Source organism: Leuciscus leuciscus (assembly GCF_965113295.1).
Source record: "Leuciscus leuciscus genome assembly, chromosome: 13".
In the NCBI taxonomy this organism is placed as follows: domain Eukaryota; kingdom Metazoa; phylum Chordata; class Actinopteri; order Cypriniformes; family Leuciscidae; genus Leuciscus; species Leuciscus leuciscus.
Genome location: NC_138737.1, coordinates 20,291,816 through 20,309,924, shown reverse-complemented (window position 1 = coordinate 20,309,924; position 18,109 = coordinate 20,291,816). Strand labels below are relative to the sequence as shown.

At 41.1% G+C, this 18,109-nt stretch overlaps 2 protein-coding genes and 1 long non-coding RNA gene across 4 annotated transcripts in view; 2 read left to right on the top strand and 1 right to left on the bottom strand.

Moving 5' to 3' along the window:
• The first annotated feature begins 333 nt into the window (after positions 1–333).
• On the top strand, positions 334–4,774 carry LOC309513413 (uncharacterized protein). The gene is made up of 2 exons (XM_082189204.1): positions 334–1,659; positions 1,936–4,774. The coding sequence occupies exons 1-2, from the start codon at positions 1,171–1,173 to the stop codon at positions 4,324–4,326; spliced, it is 2,880 nt and encodes a 959-aa protein (XP_082045330.1). The 5' UTR covers positions 334–1,170; the 3' UTR covers positions 4,327–4,774.
• A 1,023-nt stretch (positions 4,775–5,797) lies between these two features.
• LOC309512470 lies at positions 5,798–7,895 on the top strand. Of its 2 annotated transcripts, XR_014211041.1 has the most exons (4): positions 5,798–5,975; positions 6,165–6,246; positions 6,448–6,610; positions 7,307–7,895. It is a non-coding gene; the product is annotated as an uncharacterized lncRNA (long non-coding RNA). The 2 variants fall into 2 exon arrangements; XR_014211042.1 differs by having other exon boundaries at positions 5,798–6,246.
• A 4,754-nt stretch (positions 7,896–12,649) lies between these two features.
• Positions 12,650–18,109, bottom strand: part of LOC309512468 (class I histocompatibility antigen, Gogo-C*0202 alpha chain-like) — a 117,696-nt gene continuing 112,236 nt past the window's right edge. Inside the window, exons 6-7 of the mRNA XM_082188080.1 lie at positions 14,486–14,530; positions 12,650–14,381 (exon numbers count right to left, since the gene is read on the bottom strand). Of these exons, the coding sequence (XP_082044206.1) occupies positions 14,359–14,381; positions 14,486–14,530 (68 nt within the window). The 3' untranslated portion in view covers positions 12,650–14,358. The remainder of the gene's footprint in view (positions 14,382–14,485; positions 14,531–18,109) is intronic.

The window sequence follows — 18,109 nt, the reverse complement described above, 5'->3', positions numbered from 1 at the left end:
CTTGGAGCGCTCCCTTTTCAGCCAGAGTGCGTGCTCCCGTGTCCGCAGCATTCTCCGTAGTCGACGGTGCTAAGGACAAAGGATACCACTCTCTCCCTCCCGTCGAGGAAGCGGTAGCCGCCCATCTTTGCCCGCCCTCTGCTGGACGGCGTGCTAAGACGGCGCTGCCATCAAAAGCCTGCCGCGCCACCTCGTCACTGCATGGTCGCGCTTATACCGCCGCCGGGCAGGCTGTCTCGGCGCTTCATTCTATGGCCATACTCCAGATCTTCCAGGCCAACCTTCTCCGCAAAATGGACGAGGACGGACCGGAAGCTGTGAACCTTACGGATTTAAGGAGCGCGACGGATCTCGCCCTTCGCGCCACAAAGTCCGCCGCGCAGGCCATGGGGCGGAATATGGCTTCTCTCACCGTGGCTGAGAGACACTTATGGCTTACGCTCTCGGAGATGCCGGACTCGGAGCGCTCCGCGTTTCTCGACGCCCCCGTCTCCCCCGCTGGCCTCTTCGGATCCTCTGTCAAAGACTTCGCAGACAGATTCGCCGAAGTTCAAAAGACATCGCAGGCCATGAAACATTTCCTGCCCAAGCGCTCGAGCTCCGCAGCAGGTCGCTCAAAACAGCCGTCTGCTCGCAGCTCCCAGCCGCAACCCTCAGCTGCCGCCGCCCCACAGCGCCGACAGACCAGGGATCAGAGACCGCGCTCTCGCTCCGCCGGCCGCCGCCCCCCGCCGCGTGGGCCACGGCCGAAGGTTGAGTTAAAGCCCGAGGCCTCTAAGTCTTCCTAGCCAGTTTACGGAAGCGACGGTGTTCAAGTCCCGCTGCGGCCGGATTTCCACCAAAGATTTTCGCTCGTTCAGTTCCAATAATTGCGACTGTTCCAGCTTATTCAGCAGTAAACAAGTCGGCAGTACAGCCCGCTTGCCTGCACACAAACGCCGTTTTTACGGCGACCCAGATAAATCCCAAAAAGAGTGTATTTTCTGGTATTCCGGCCACGGCCGATGGTGTTATGAGTGTAGTAAAAATGCCCACTGCCCAGTGCCCATTCCTACACACAGACACGGCCCGCCACACACGGCCCGCACAAATAAAATCGACTTATGTCGGTTGTGCACCAAATGTAGTGATTGTGCCCACGTCCCAGTGCCCGCAAACACTACACGCTACATGTCTCACGGTTTCTGTAAAAACGAAACCAACGCACATACAGTCTGCACAAACAGACGGTGTTCTCAGCGTTATGCATGGGCCCGTTGTCCCGCGCCCGCATTCGCTCACAGACATATTAAACCCCACGGGGCTCACCACGCTCGCTCTCTCTCAGCACACAGCTGCAGGAGAACTGAGCGCGGGCAGGCTGCCCGCTGTGATCAGCGCGCCCCCAGTCTCGCACGCTGCAAACGCTGCGCTCATGTTACAGCACACTGTTGCTCTCCGCGCGCCACTTGGCCGCGATCAGAGCCCAGATATCATTCAACCCCTAGCCACTCACGCGAAAGCGTGGGCAGAGCTCCCCGGGGTATCGAAGTGGGTGCTGAGCATTATAGAAAGAGGCTATTCGCTACAGTTTGGTCGACGCCCGCAACGCAAAGCGGCGCGAATCGAAACTACGGTGAAAAAGGAAGTAGCACACCTACTTCGAGCCGAAATAGCGAAGTTACTGAGAAAAGGGGCTATAGAACCCTTATCACAAACTCAGAGCGAAGGGGGCATGTACAGCAGATATTTTCTGGTACCCAAGAAAGACGGGGGTCTCAGACCCATTCTAGATCTAAGACGACTAAACAAAGCACTTCTGAAACGACGGTTCAGAATGCTCACGACCAGGAAAATCCTCTCGCAAATTTGCCAAGGGGACTGGTTCATGTCGATAGATCTGAAAGACGCCTATTTTCAAATACAAATAGCGTCACGTCACAGGCGATTTTTGAGATTCGCCTTCGAGGGCCAGGCATATCAGTACACAGTCCTTCCATTTGGCCTTTCCCTAGCACCTCGCGTATTCACGATGTGCATGGATGCAGCGCTCGCACCCCTCAGGCTCCGAGGCATACGAGTGCTGAATTATTTGGACGATTGGCTGGTTCTAGCTCGATCACAGTCGGAGCTCATAGAACACAGGACCATATTACTCGATCACCTCGAGAATCTAGGTCTCACAGTCAATTGGGCGAAGAGTTCGCTGTCTCCCAGTCAGAAAATATCTTTTCTGGGCACAGATCTGGACTCGCTGTCTATGACAGCACAGCTGTCGCCGCAGCGCAGACTAAGCATTCAGCGCATGACAGAGATTTTTCGCCACGGCGCTTTGGTCCCGTTCAAAAAATTTCAAAGGATGCTGGGTCTCATGGCTTCAGCATCCTCAGTGCTTCAGCTGGGTCTGCTTCGCATGCGCCCGCTGCAGTACTGGCTGAAAGCGCGCGCGCCGCGCAGAGCTTGGACCTCCGGTCTCGCGCGCATCAAGGTCGATCAGAAATGCGTCGCAGCTCTGAAACCTTGGACAGTGACCGACTGGTACCGGTCAGGTGTAAGCCTGGGGACTTCCTCGAGTGTGAAGGTGGTGTCCACGGACGCCTCAACCTCGGGATGGGGAGCGCTGCTCGAGGGCAGACCGTTATTCGGCCAGTGGTCAGAACGGGAAAAGCTTCTGCATATAAACTGCCTGGAAATGATGGCAGTCGACAACGCGCTGAGGCGTTTTTGTCCCCATATAAAAAGACACCACGTCTTAGTCCGTTCGGACAACATGTCAGTGGTGGCTTATATAAATCACCAAGGAGGTATCAGATCCAGAATCCTTCACAGGCTGACGGATCGCCTCCTGGTCTGGGCTCAGCACAATCTGCGCTCGCTCAGGGCAGCGCATGTGCCCGGCCATCTGAATGTGGGACCAGACAGACTGTCCAGAAACAATCTGCCGACAGGGGAATGGTCTTTACATCCACAGACAGTCAAAATGCTATGGAGGACATTTGGCAGAGCGGAAATAGACCTATTTGCGTCTCAAGAGAACGCTCATTGTCAGGAATTCTTCTCCAAGAGCAGGGATGCGCTGGCTCACGTCTGGCCCCGCTGCCCGCTCTATGCGTTTCCCCCTGTCACGCTCCTACCCCAGGTGTTAGAGCGAATCAGGGAGAGCGGATGCCCAGTGCTACTCGTCGCCCCTTTTTGGACAAACCAAGTCTGGTTTTCAGTCCTGATGCAGCTGACGAGTACCGCCCCGTGGCCGATACCGGTGAGGAGGGATCTCCTCTCGCAGGCGAACGGCTCGATCTGGCATCCTCGCCCGGAGCTTTGGTCCCTACATGTGTGGGCCATCAACGGGTACCCGTTAACCTCCCAGCGGGAGTGTTAAACACGATCACGCAGGCTAGAGCTCCATCTACAAGGTGGCTCTATTCCTCAAAATGGTCTGTGTTCACTAGCTGGTGTACAGCGAGTGGCACTTCACCCTCACGCTGTGGGGTGCCGGAGGTTCTCTCCTTTTTACAAGAGCTTCTGGATAAGGGCAGAACCCCATCCACGCTCAAAGTTTATGTGGCGGCCATAGCAGCGTTCGCTGAACCACCGCTTGGCCAGTCATTAGGAAGGAACGATCTGGTCATTCGCTTCCTTAGAGGAGCTAAGAGGCTGAACCCTCCCAGACCACCCTCAGTTCCCGTTTGGGACCTTTCCACGGTTCTGGAAGCCATGAAAGGTGCCCCATTCGAGCCAATACAGTCAATAGATCTGAAACTCTTGTCTTTCAAAACAGTGTTTCTTCTGGCTCTCGCTTCAGTGAAGCGCATAGGGGATTTGCAAGCGCTCTCAGTAAGCGCGACGTGTATGGAGTTTGGGCCGAATGACTCGAGAGTCATACTCAAACCAAAGCACGGATATGTTCCTAAATCCCTCAACACACCGTTTAGGGCACAGGTTATCTCACTGTCGGCCCTGCCGGTATCCGAAGAGGAAGGGGACGCAGGCTTCCTTTGCCCGGTCAGGGCGTTAAGAGCCTATGTGTCTCGCTCATCTGTTTTCAGACAGACGGAGCAGCTCTTTGTTTTGTTCAGCGGACGTTCTAAGGGACTAGCTGCGTCAAAACAGAGTCTATCCAGATGGATAGTTGATGCTATAGCGTTAGCTTACACATCCAAGGGCCTGCAATGCCCGATAGGTGTCAAAGCGCACTCCACAAGAGGCATGGCCTCGTCGTGGGCTTGGTCCAGTGGGATTGCCTTGCAAGATATCTGTATGGCGGCAGGCTGGGCCTCCCCGTCTACATTTATAAGGTTTTATAACCTCGAGGTTCCCGCTTTGCAAGCTAGGTTGCTCTCGGTTTAATTTTTCAGTATTGCCCGCCCGATGCTATCGGCTCGGGATGCTGAAACTGCTAGAGCGGCGATCACTGATCGCCTATATACTTCTGTGGGCAATACGTTAGTCCCCCATATTTACCAGTCCAGGCTGAGTTCGCCCTGGCTGTGTGGAACACTTGATATAATATGCTCTTATCAGAGCTCAATATTACAGGAATGATGCTATCCTAGCCCCTCTTCCCGGATTCTCTGTGAGTCCCTTGTGATTAAGCACTGTATGAGCCCCGGGCACCTGCCCTTGGGACGTTAGTGTTATGTCTCAAGCACGCACGGCGTTTTACATTGTGTTCCCCTAGCGTAAGATATTCTTACGCAAGTACGAGAGACCTCTCGTAAGAGAACGTACTCGGTTACTAACGTAACCTCGGTTCTCTCTAGAAGAGGGAACGAGTACTTGCGTATCTTGCCGTGCATGCGTCATGTTCTGATTCGCTTCTGCGATGAAAAAACTGACCAAACCAGCCTCTCTGGGCCGTATTTATAGCCCTGGCCCCACCCGATTTCGGCGGGACATGACGTATTGGGCGCGAAGCGCCCTCATTGGTTATGACGTCATGAGGAGCCTCCATCGATAGGCTGGTGCAGTTGCCGCAGAGCAGCCAATGGGCGCGCGAGCTGTCTCGCCCATGTCTGCATGCTGCTGCAATGCGTTTTACATTATTACAAAATTAAGGATAATTTTTGGCTTCAATATCTCGAGGAAAAGAGGTTTTCCCCTAGCGTAAGATATTCTTACGCAAGTACTCGTTCCCTCTTCTAGAGAGAACCGAGGTTACGTTAGTAACCGAGTACGTTTTATATTCAAATAGGGTTGAAAACCTGTGTAAATATATTTACCATGGTCCATTTATGTGCATAAAAAGAATACACTAGCCTACAAAATCGCATCAAGGTAAGATATAAATGAACATTTGAATCTTCGGCTAAGCCGAAAGTAGGCCTACATGACCTGGTCCTCCAGTAAAATATAAAACATAAAAATGACAATAGCCAATTCTGGCTCCATAGCTGTTTACTTAATTATATCAAATGAATTGTCAGGATGGCAGCATACTCTCGCACCGTTGCTTGGCGCCTGGAGCGGTAATCGGGAACACCTGGCTGCACAATTAGGAAATCCTACGAAGGCTACATGTTGTGTCGTTCGGAGGACGCATAGGCTGCATCGTTTGAAGTCCGCAGCCTTCGAAGGATGCAGTCTTCACATTGGGACACAGCTATTGACAGACTACCTACATTTTTATCTGGAGCTTCGCTACGTTTTTGGAATAATAATAAGGTGAGTAATCAAGCATGCGACTTTTGTGTGAATGTTTTTTTTTTTTTACTGTCTGTCGCTAATTTTTACTGATTTCCTTAATGTCTAACGTTACCAAATAATTTAGATAATTTTAAAATAATAATTAGATAATTAAAATAGTTTTTTTTGCGCATAAAACTATCAGGTACCATAACAGTTCCTGGAATGCCTGAAAAGCGATTTATTTTTTCCAAATGTAAGAATTATGGTTTTCTACTTTACCATTTTCACTGATGCATTCTCCTCTGTTGGCATTGGTTTATACATTATTAAGGTTCCAAATCTGGTGAAATGGTGCACGTCTACAGTTAAAGGTAACCTGCAGCTTATGCAGAGATGAAGTATGTGATGCTTTTTGACAGTATTTGTGATTTCACAACAGCATTAAACTATTATTTTTTAAATTGAGTAAATTCAGATTGTAATGCAAGCACTGTAAAGTGATTTTTATTTTTTATTTTATTTTTTTACTCGAACTCAACTGCTTTATCACTGCATCAAAGATGGACCAGACCTTCTCAATGCGAAGACGTGAAATTGTGGATGCAGATGGAGCAGTGGTCAGCTCTTTTTACAGAGAGACAAGTAAGTACTTATTCATACCCTTTTCCACCATGAGAAACCACATTCTGTTTAGGTTTGGCTTTAGAAATGGCCTGTTGGCCTGACCATGCATTGAAAGATATTTTTTATAAAGATCAGAAAAATCAAAAATAATTGTTCATTGAAAGATTTCCACACTGTCCCATGCCTTTTTTCTTTTTCTTTTTTTTGCCTGTGTTTTAGGTGTTTGCAGAGTTTAACAGGATAGTCCCCACAGATCTGCAGACTGCAGAGTAACTTTTATGGTGCTGTGGATCGCTACACACCATGCTTTGTCACAATCTTCAAGTCTTCAAGAAGCATTGGAGAGAAATTAGATGAGCTTATGCAGCAAATTAATACAGGGGTGAGTTTACTGCAGCCTTAATTTTTTTAATTATTATTCTGAGTTGATCATGATTTTGCTTACAATCAATCTAGCTGTTGTCTAAAGTGTTGTGGGGTTTTGTTGATAAACTCTTTAACTGTGGACTGTAATCTTAAAGGATTAGTTAACTTTCAAAAAAACATTTCCTGATAATTTACTCACCCCCATGTCATCCAAGATGTCCATGTCTTTCTTTCTTCAGTCGAAAAGAAATTAAGGTTTTTGAGGAAAACATTCCAGTATTTTTCTCCATATAATGGACTTCAATGGCTTTCTTATAATTTTCTAACAAAATTATTTTTACTGTAGTTTTAATTCAATACCTTGCATACTTAAAGGGATAGTTCACCCAAAAGTTAAAATTATCCCATGATTTACCCACCCTCAAGTAATCCTAGGTGTATATAGCATTCTTCTTTCAGACAAATACAATCAGAGTTATATTAGAAAATGTCCTGTCTCATCCAAGCTTTATAATGGCAGTGAATGGCCGTATATTTTTTCAAGTCCATCAAAATGCATCCATCCATGATAAAAGTGCATCTATCCATCATTAAAATATACAGCCATTCACCATAAATCATTTTTAAATGATACAATTTTAATTTATAATTGATAAATCATGCCTTTTCACTTTTCTCTGTTGTAATATTTTTATTGTTTGGTTTCATTCAGGTATGTGATGTTGATGAAGCCTGGGCACAACTATCTGTTGGGGTGCTGACTGTCATTGATGAAGAACAACTTCCCTCTCTAAATAAACTCTACCTTTGCCCAGTGTCTACTGCCATCATTGTTGAGAGAGGTATTGTAATGGATAATCTGCAGAACCTGCCTCAGGCAATTTGCATCTATTTTGGTCTGTCTTATGCTTTAAATTTGGATTACCCAAAAGACATGAAAAATACTTTTAACTTCATTCAGAAATTGATGCTTGCTTTGAGACAGAACAAACTCTCACCAAAACTGCAATCTCTGAACAATCTCCTGTTGATTAATCAAATGTGCAAGATTGATGATGTTTGGCATTAGATTACATTTGTTTATGACAGTGGAATTAGATTAGTTGATAGAAAAATAAAATGGAAACTAAGCCACTTGTTTAAAATTGTCAGCCCATTAGTTCATGAGCAAGTTAAAGGGTTAGTTCACCCAAAAATGAAAATTCTGTCAGTAATTACTCACCTTCATGTCGTTCAAAACCCGTAAGACCTTCGTTCATCTTCAAAACACAAATAAAGATATTTTTGATGAAATCTGAGAGCTTTCTACCTCCAAATGACTGCGTCGTCATTGCAACTTTCAAGGCCCAGAAAAAAACATCGTTACAATAGTCCATGTATACAGTACTTCAACCTTAATATTATGAAGCAACAAGAATACTTTTTGTGCGCAAAAAAACCCCCAAATAACAACATTATTCAACAATCTCTTCTCTTTCACGTCATTCTCCTACGCTGTTGACGTAGTGTAAACATCCCAGTGCTTCTGGGTTCTTTGTCAGAACGTAGGCTTATTATTGGCCAGCATCACACATGACCAGCGTCAGCCAATAATAAGCCTCAATCTGACGTAGAACCCAGAAGCACTGGGCGTTTACACTACAGCGTAGGAGAATGGCGTGGAAGAGAAGAGATTGTTGAATAATGTCGTTATTTGGGGCTTTTTTTGCGCACAAAAAGTATTCTTGTTGCTTCATAACATTAAGGTTGAAGTACTGTAGTCACATGGACTATTTTAACTATGTCTTTACTACCTTTCTGGGCCTTGGAAGTTGCAATGACATTGCAGTCTATGGAGGGACAGAAACCTCTCAGATTTCATCAAAAATATCTTCATTTGTGTTCCTAAGATTAACAAAAGTCTTACGGGGTTGGAACAACATGAGGGTGAGTAATTACTGACAGAATTAACATTTTTGGGTGAACTAACCCTTTAAGAATCTGTCAGCGTATTCATTTCTAATGTACATGTGTGTCAGAGACATTGCTTTTTCATCGTTTAGGCTTAAACGATGAAATACTATTCCATTAAATGATGAAATACTATTCCATCGTTAATGAATGTAGCCACTTTTTTTGCACTTCTATATACCAAGTTTGGTCTCCGAAGTGTTATTGATTAAAGTGAGTCATTGTTATGTATTGAATTGTTAAAGCTGTTTGTTGAGAATCTGTTAGAGTCAGGGTATCGTCTCTAATATATTTATTTTTAGTCAGATTTTATATACATTTACTAATACGTTATTAAAATCAAAGGTTGTATTTGTTAACATTAGTTAATGCACTGTAAACTAACATGAACAATGAATAGCTGTATTTAGATTTACAAAGATTAATAAATACTGTAACAAATGCATTTATCATGGTTAGTTCATGTTATTTAATACACTACCTAATGTTAACTAATAAACCTTATTATAAAGTGTTAATGTTTTTTGTTTTTTTTCCCCCAAAAAATGTAAAAACCTAAAGTGACTATTTACATAAATTGTATACCCCAATGCAAACTTGTGTGGACCACCCCTGTGTCAGTTGTTTAGAAAACAAATACAATAAATGTACCTTTGAACTGTATCATTGCCTTACATTTATTTGTCCAGTTGTAAATGTTATCTTTGTAAAATTGTGAAAGTATTCTCAATGATATATAATAGATGATTGATAGCACTTAAGTTATTGGAGTAAAGCTTACTTGCTATTTTAAGTGCAATCGGTTTGCATGGTTTTAACAAGTAAACTGGATTGCTTTTGAAGTAAAGTAAACTCAGTAATTCCAAGTTGTATGCAGAAAACATCAGAGTTAACACAACTAGCATAAATGAGTACATCTAAAGTAAATAATCAAGTATACTATACAAATTAGTTTTAAGTTACTGGAACTCTCTTGTAAGTGTACACTACTAGAAATGCACTTGTTAGTACTACATACTATTCCTATTTCACGTTACTTAGTTTTTTAAGTGCAATCGGTTTGCATGCTTTTTTTGAGTAAGCTGAACTAATCGGATTTTAAGGGATAGTTCGCCCAAAAATGATATTTAAGCCATGATTTACTCACCCTCAAGCCGTTCGAGATGCATATGTCAATCTTTTTTCAGACGAACACATTTTCAGTTATTTTAGAAAATGTCTTAGATCTTTCAGTGGTTATATGCTGGCGTATGACGTAGGACGTAGCGTAGGAAGCGTCGTGACGTAGAACGAACGTAGAGTTTTGTTTTGCTCTGCTCTCTGGCTGCGCTGTCACGTTCGTTCTACGTCACGACGCTTCCTACGCTACGTCCTACGTCATACGCCAGCATCCATCTCCATGAACGCGCACCGACCGCCACCGGAAGCCAGTTATTTTCGTTTATAAAGTTTTAAATATGTATATTTTTACGACAAAACCGCATGGATTACCCTCAGAAGGCCTTCGTTTATCCCCCTGGAGCCGGATGGATTATTTTTGTGAAGGATGCATGCACATTCTCGGACTTGAAGCAGCTGGACCCCATTGCTTCACATTATAACCACTGAAAGATCTAAGACATTTTCTAAAATAACTGAAAATGTGTTCGTCTGAAAAAAGATTGACATATGCATCTCGAACGGCTTGAGGGTGAGTAAATCATGGCTTAAATATCATTTTTGGGCGAACTATCCCTTTAATTTACATGTTTGTTTGTCAACATAAAGTGACTGAGCAGTAAATGATAAGCGAGAAATGCCTTCAGGTTTAGTGAGAAGAACTCTTCCCTTGAGTGACAGATCTCTCAGAAACAAATGATTCAACCTTGCATGTCTTTTGAGGCAAAAAATGGAGGGGCACCTCTTATTAACTTATCATCAAATTATTTAACCCCCAAAAAGGTGATGCTTTCTCTTACATAAATGTTACAAATTGAGGACTCCAAGCAGTTGCCAACTGGACGCAGCTCGCATTAATTGATATTAAGATAAAGACCTGAGGCTTTGGAAAAGGGCTTAAGAGTTTCTAATGCAATATCTACTCGAGAGACATCCTTCAGAAACAAGGCAGTGTCATCGGCTAACTGACTTATCATTTTGGTATTGATTCCTTTTAATTCCCTTTAAAGGGCTTTCCTAAGGAAAACTCGAAATCTTTATAATAGTCCAAAACAATCATTAGAGATCTATGTAAAATGTCCAAAACCAAACGTTATTATAACGCTATGTATTACTGAAGATGCGCCTTTTTTCTTTTTTAAACAAGTCAGATTGTTTAAAACACATTTCAGTCTTTTTGATAAAAGCAATTATTTTATAATCATTATTTAGCAACGTATTTGGCTGCCAACTATCAATTAAAATGGGATCTTTATTTGGTTTTGAGGGTGATAAGTCCTTGACACATCAGGGTTGGTAAAATCCAATAGCTTTCCTGACTCACATATACTTAGTAAACTTTACTCAGTAATATAAAATACATACTTCTTACTAGGTTTTGTTGAGTTACAGTCAATTGCAGGGTGAAAATAACAAGTTACTCAATCGTTTGAGTGACGCTTACTTGAAATAAGCAAGTAGCAACAAAGGATGCAATGACGTTACTAAACCAGTGAGAGGCAGCAGTGAATTAAAGCATGCCTAATGTGCAGAAAAAACAAAGAAGAAGAAGCGGCACTTGTGAGAGCATGCGCAATAGATTCTGTGCGTATTTAATTTCCGGCGCCCATTTTGCAGATGTGGAAAGACTTTGACAGACTACCTACATTTTTATCTGGAGCTTCGCTACGTTTTTGGAATAATAATAAGGTGAGTAATCAAGCATGCGACTTTTGTGTGAACGTTTTTTTTTTTTTTACCGTCTGTCGCTAATTTAAAATTGCAACTTTCAAGGCCCAGAAAAAAACATCGTTACAATAGTCCATGTGAAGTATACAGTACTTCAACCTTAATATTATGAAGCGACGAGAATACTTTTTGTGCGCAAAAAAACCCCCAAATAACAACATTATTCAACAATCTCTTCTCTTCCACGTCATTCTCCTACGCTGTTGACGTAGTGTAAACATCCCAGTGCTTCTGGGTTCTATGTCAGAACATAGGCTTATTATTGGCCAGCATCACACATGACCAGCGTCAGCCAATAATAAGCCTCAATCTGACGTAGAACCCAGAAGCACTGGGCGTTTACACTACGTTAACAGCGTAGGAGAATGGCGTGGAAGAGAAGAGATTGTTGAATAATGTCGTTATTTGGGGGGTTTTTTGCGCACAAAAAGTATTCTTGTTGCTTCATAACATTAAGGTTGAAGTACTGTAGTCACATGGACTATTTTAACTATGTCTTTACTACCTTTCTGGGCCTTGGAAGTTGCAATGACATTGCAGTCTATGGAGGGACAGAAACCTCTCAGATTTGATCAAAAATATCTTCATTTGTGTTCCTAAGATGAACGAAAGTCTTACGGGGATGGAACAACATGAGGGTGAGTAATTACTGACAGAATAAAATTTTTGGGGTGAACTAACCCTTTAAGAATCTGTCAGCGTATTCATTTCTAATGTACATGTGTGTCAGAGACATTGCTTTTTCATCGTTTAGGCTTAAACGATGAAATACTATTCCATTAAATGATGAAATACTATTCCATCGTTAATGAATGTATAGCCACTTTTTTTGCACTTCTATATACCAAGTTTGGTCTCCGAAGTGTTATTGATTAAAGTGAGTTATTGTTATGTATTGAATTGTTAAAGCTGTTTGTTGAGAATCTGTTAGAGTCAGGGTATGGTCTCTAATATATTTATTTTTATTCAGATTTTATAAACATTTACTAATACGTTATTAAAATCAAAGGTTGTATTTGTTAACATTAGTTAATGCACTGTAAACTAACATGAACAATGAATAGCTGTATTTTTATTAACTAACATTAACAAAGATTAATAAATACTGTAACAAATGTATTTATCATGGTTAGTTCATGTTAGTTAATACACTTCCTAATGTTAACTAATAAACCTTATTATAAAGTGTTAATGTTTTTTGTTTTTTTTTCCCCAAAAAATGTAAAAACCTAAAGTGATTATTTATATAAATTGTATACCCCAATGCAAACTTGTGTGGACCACCCCTGTGTCAGTTGTTTAGAAAACAAATACAATAAATTTACCTTTGAACTGTATCAATTGCCTTACATTTATTTGTCCAGTTGTAAATGTTATCTTTGTAAAATTGTGAAAGTATTCTCAATGATATATAATAGATGATTGATAGCACTTAAGTTATTGGAGTAAAGCTTACTTGCTATTTTAAGTGCAATCGGTTTGCATGGTTTTAACAAGTAAACTGGATTGCTTTTGAAGTAAAGTAAACTCAGTAATTCCAAGTTGTGTGCAGAAAACATCAGAGTTAACACAACTAGCATAAATGAGTACATCTAAAGTAAATGATCAAGTATACTATACAAATTAGTTTTAAGTTACTGGAACTCTCTTGTAAGTGTACACTACTAGACATTCACTTGTTAGTACTACATACTATTCCTATTTCACGTTACTTAGTTTTTTAAGTGCAATCGGTTTGCATGCTTTTTTTGAGTAAGCTGAACTAATCGGATTTTACAAAGCTCTTTCAAGGCTCTCCATAAAAACTTTGAACAAAAAAGGAGCAACGGTCTTTCTAAATGCTTTATAAAATTCAGCAGTTATACCATCCATTCCTGGAGACTTATTTTTCAAATAATTTATGGCATCAATAATTTCTTCTAATCTGAGAGGGGCTTATATAGAATCCTCAATGCTAAGCTGCTTTATGTTGGGCAAGGACTCTGAAAACTCAGTAGTAGATTGTTTGAGGTGTAAAGATAACTATAAAACTCAACAAAAATGTGCAATGATTTTGGGGTCCTCAGCAATATCACCATTAATATTCAATTGCTCAATATAATTATTTTTGGCTTGCATGCCTCTTAAGTCTAAAAAATAGGCAGAGCTCTTCTCGCCCTCTTCAAGCCATTTTGTTTGAGATCTTATAAAGATCTTCAGCCACTCTTTTGTAAATTTCCTCTAATTTATGTTTCTGCTCAGTTAGTTCTGTTTTGTCCATTTCAGAAATTTCCTCTACTTTGTTAGAAGATGGAAATTTTACCTAAAATTTTATCCTCACCAATTTTCATAATTTTTGCCAGTTCATTACAATACTTTAAACAACAAAAAATTCCAATTTCAAATTAAATTTGTATCATTTTTTATCACAGAAAAGTTCTGAGATCTGTGCGAGAATGACCGTAGTGTGTCTGTCTACAGTGCTATGTTGTTTGGGGATGGAGACTTGCATGGAGTTTCAGGGAGAGATGGAAATTCTTCCTCCACCAGTATAAATTCATCCAGATCAGTCTTGTCTAAGATAATCATGCAAGTTGTCAGTAATCAGATCACTGGAAGGGATCTTCATAAAAGTTTCGGCCACTGCGTGCTGCTGCGAGTTTTGCTAGCAGTGTTAGCATTTACGCTTTGGTTGGACTTTCCAGCCTTCTTTCCAGCACTTTTCCTTTTTTCAGATCCACCCATTGTTGTGTCCGAAAAATCACTGTGTTATTAGAGTTAGCCATCTTTCAAAGTCTTCTTTGCAATAATGTTACAAGTCAATTTAAGTATTTGGGAATGCAGAGCTGATCAAAACACGTGCAATCAAGGAATCATCTTGGAAACTCCCCGAAATGCTCATTTTCCCATGTGTTGTCTTGATTTTTTTATTTAATGCATTACATAGACTCAATTTTCATCTTGCGTGGAGGCTTAAATCAATAAAACATTCATTTGGTTCAATTTCTAGACATTTTCCAAAATTAAACTTAAAATGAACATATTGCTGACTTCATTTAAAACATAGTATACTCACATGGAGTAGGGGAGTATTTATTCAGTGACGTCTCAGAGCCTTGTCCTGAATAAGATGAAATAAACCTGAATAAAATGTCACAATCACAAAACTGTATTCGGTAAACATTGAAAGAGCCTCTTCTAAAGGAACATGATGTTTGGTGTCATTTTCTAATTGAGCATCAAACGTAGTGAACTGGGGCCTCATGTATCAATCTTGCGTACGCACAAAAACTTTGCGTACGCCAGCTTTCACGCTCACGGTCGTACTAACATAGATATTATATAGCAGGGGTTCCCAAACTTTTTCGTTCTAGGACCCACAGACAAGTATAATCAATCTCAAGACCCACTTGCACTGGTGCTACCAACTTTCTCAGTTGGTCGCACCAGCATGATTTGGTCGCACATTTTTTTTTTTTTTTTTTTTTTTTTTTGCTACATGCCATGGGATTAATCAATGCATGCTGATGGTCTTAATCTGCATTCCCTAGTTTTGCGCTGATGTAAAAAGACTGACAGTGACAAGCCTTCATGTTAGCAAAATATTTTAAACTTTTAACTCTTAAAAAAACTTTTAAAAACATGTATGTTCTTTAATGTTTGATTATAATTTTACCGTCTTCACATAGGGATGGGAAATTATAAGATTTTATCATAATAATAATGCCACTGACGATTCTGATTATCGATCCGATTCTTTAACGATTCTCTTATCGATTCTTGATAGCACTGTGTGGAAAAATGTAGTCATATGCTTTTCAAAAAAACAAACAAGGGGTTTTATTTATTTTAAAGCTTAAGCTTGAGTAAGCAAACTGTACTTTTTATGTAATTTATGTAATAAATAGAACTTTATTGTAAAGTGTTACTGATTCAAACGTCTCCTGAGTTCACTGTTGGAAAGATCACTTTGTCCTCCGGAATTAATAACAAAAGGAAAAAATATGAGTGGGAGAGTTTGGCTGATGCAGGTGGGATCTGAAAGTCGCACTGTAGAGTAGACTGAGTACTGTTATTTGCGTTTTGATTTTCCACACAAAAATAGACACTGAAAAGAAGTGAATTTCCACATGACACGCCACATGACATTTCATTACCTTGTAGACTAAAGGCCATTGCACACTGAGTCCGAAATTCGCATCCGAAATTTTCGCACGTTAAAAAAAAAATTCGACCTCACGTTATGTCAATCACGCTTGCACACTGTCTACGAAACTTTCGTCCGTAATAAAAAAAATCGGAACAGGTTCGATTTTCTGCGTTTTTCGCATCCACAGCCAGTATTTTGAGAGGTTTTTTCACAATTCAGAGCCACCGTACAACTAAGTTACAAGCGAGCGACAAAATCCACAATGGATTTAGCAGCCAATTCGATCACTAATCATGTATTATTTGGGTATAAAATATAACCTGTATACAGCTGTTCTGTCTGCCCAGCGCTTCCGCCGGCCGCCTGCGTGTGTTTGTGTGTGTGTGCGCGCGCGCGCGCCCATAGACATACTGCCAGTCTCTGTTCAGGATCGATTGGTTCACGGAAATTGGTGGTCTTGTTTTTAATATGTGGCTCCAGTATCGCTAGCAAAGCATCAAACTGTTCCACTGACATTCTGAGGTAAATTTTGAATCGCTCGGGATAATTTCGCAACTCCTTGATAATAAGGAGGTGAAACTCTCCTCCTCTCGGCGCAATCTCAGGATTGGGTGGACCCAATATTTCCTCTTTCTTTTTCTCTTTTTAAGAAGAAAGAGGGCAACAAAATCATCCCCACTGCTACCCTTGACGAATCCATTTTGTATTTTTTGCGTTTTTTTCCGCAAAGGTTTAATAAATACGCATCGGACTCAGTGTGCAAGGTTTCTGTGCGTGACGAATTTTAAGGCTGACGAACACGAAAAAACGCATACGAAAATTTCGGACTCAGTGTGCAATGGCCTTAAGATATTATCAATCAATAATACCCACAAGTAGTTTATATTTTCCACAATTAGATCATAAAAATAAGGTGCTTTTTGTCTCAACTTTGTCTCAACTGTACCAATATGTGGTACAGTTGAGACAGTGCATGGTACAGTTGAGACACCCATTTTTAATGATGTAAAGGTAACTAACCATTCATTGTAAATATAAAAAATAAAGACAAATAAAGAAAATAACAATTGTGCAACATTTTTGTTTATTCATCCATTTATATTCATTCATTTTATTTAAATTAGCACTGGTTAAAATGTATAAAGCAGGAACAAGATATGTAACAATATTTATTAATAATACACAGTTTAAATATCACAAATATCACATTTTATTTTCATTTGCATCCTATGCTGGCTAATTACGGCGTTTAAACTGTTATCATAACACTGAACAACTAAACAATGTGTTTCCTAATAGAACTATATCGGGGGTACAGTAGATGTGTCTCAACTATCCCCCGCTGGCAACCTCGCACATTTCTCTAGATTTTGCAATTACCTTGCATGACACAATACCATGAAATACAGAATAACGTTTGTGGTGATACCAGTTACGTTTTACAGTCACATAAGGATAATAAGCTATATTCATTGTGGAGAGTGCATGGTGAAGTGAACGTCATATCTTAGAGAAAAAAAAACGTTCCCCGATATCTTCGGATCGGAGATGCGTCCGTTGTTCAAATTTCCCACGATCAAAGAGGACACAAATACGCACGTGCACAGCAAAAATCACAACTTGTGCTTGCTGCGAACGCAAGTTATTTAAGGTGTCTCAACTGTACACATGTCTCAACTGTACACAGTCTACCCTAAATGACCTTAAAAAGAAATGGTCTGATATAAAGGTGGACATTACACCAAAGCTGCCATTGCCATAGACTAAGGGTTGTATCAATTTGCATCATGCTTTTATATGTTCTTACTTAATTGCAAAATTGATATAATATTCCCATAAGGCTCGACAATATATGTCAATTATTTTATAAATTGCAAATTAATAGCAATGCTTCCCACAGGTGGTGGTGCGGTAGACTTGTAGAACAATTCGTTGTGTAATGTTTGCAACTTCACTTCATTGCCTGTAAGAGTCGCCAACGGACAAAAACAATGAGAAATGTACGTACGCCAGACATGAAATTGGCGTGGAGGAACGCACATTCTCGCGTTAATTTCACTGTTAGTACATACGACCGTAAGCGTGAAAGCTGGCGTACGCAACGTTTTTGTGCGTACGCAAGATTGATACATGAGGCCCCTGGACTGTAGAACATTTACCAGCAGCGTGTCTCTTCCCCCATATGATGAGTGCAGTTACGATGAGAACAGCCACACACATTGGCCCTCATTTATCAATCTTGCGTAGAAACGGGCGTATATGTTGGCGTAAGATTATGCTTACACTCCTCTCATCGCCTGATTTATGAAGCTGTGCGTACCTTTGAAATCCAGGTGTACGCAATACCTGCCCTTGATAAATGCCGCGGCTGAAAACGATCGTCATTAGAATAACACGCCCCTATATATTCAAGTCTCCGCTTCCCCCACGCCCTCATTTTACGCCATGGACACACGGAAGACGGCAAAGAAGAGAAACTTCTTTGAGAAAGAGAAAGCGAAACCAGGGAAGTGGAAAGAAACAAAATTGATTTCTAGATTTTTATTATTA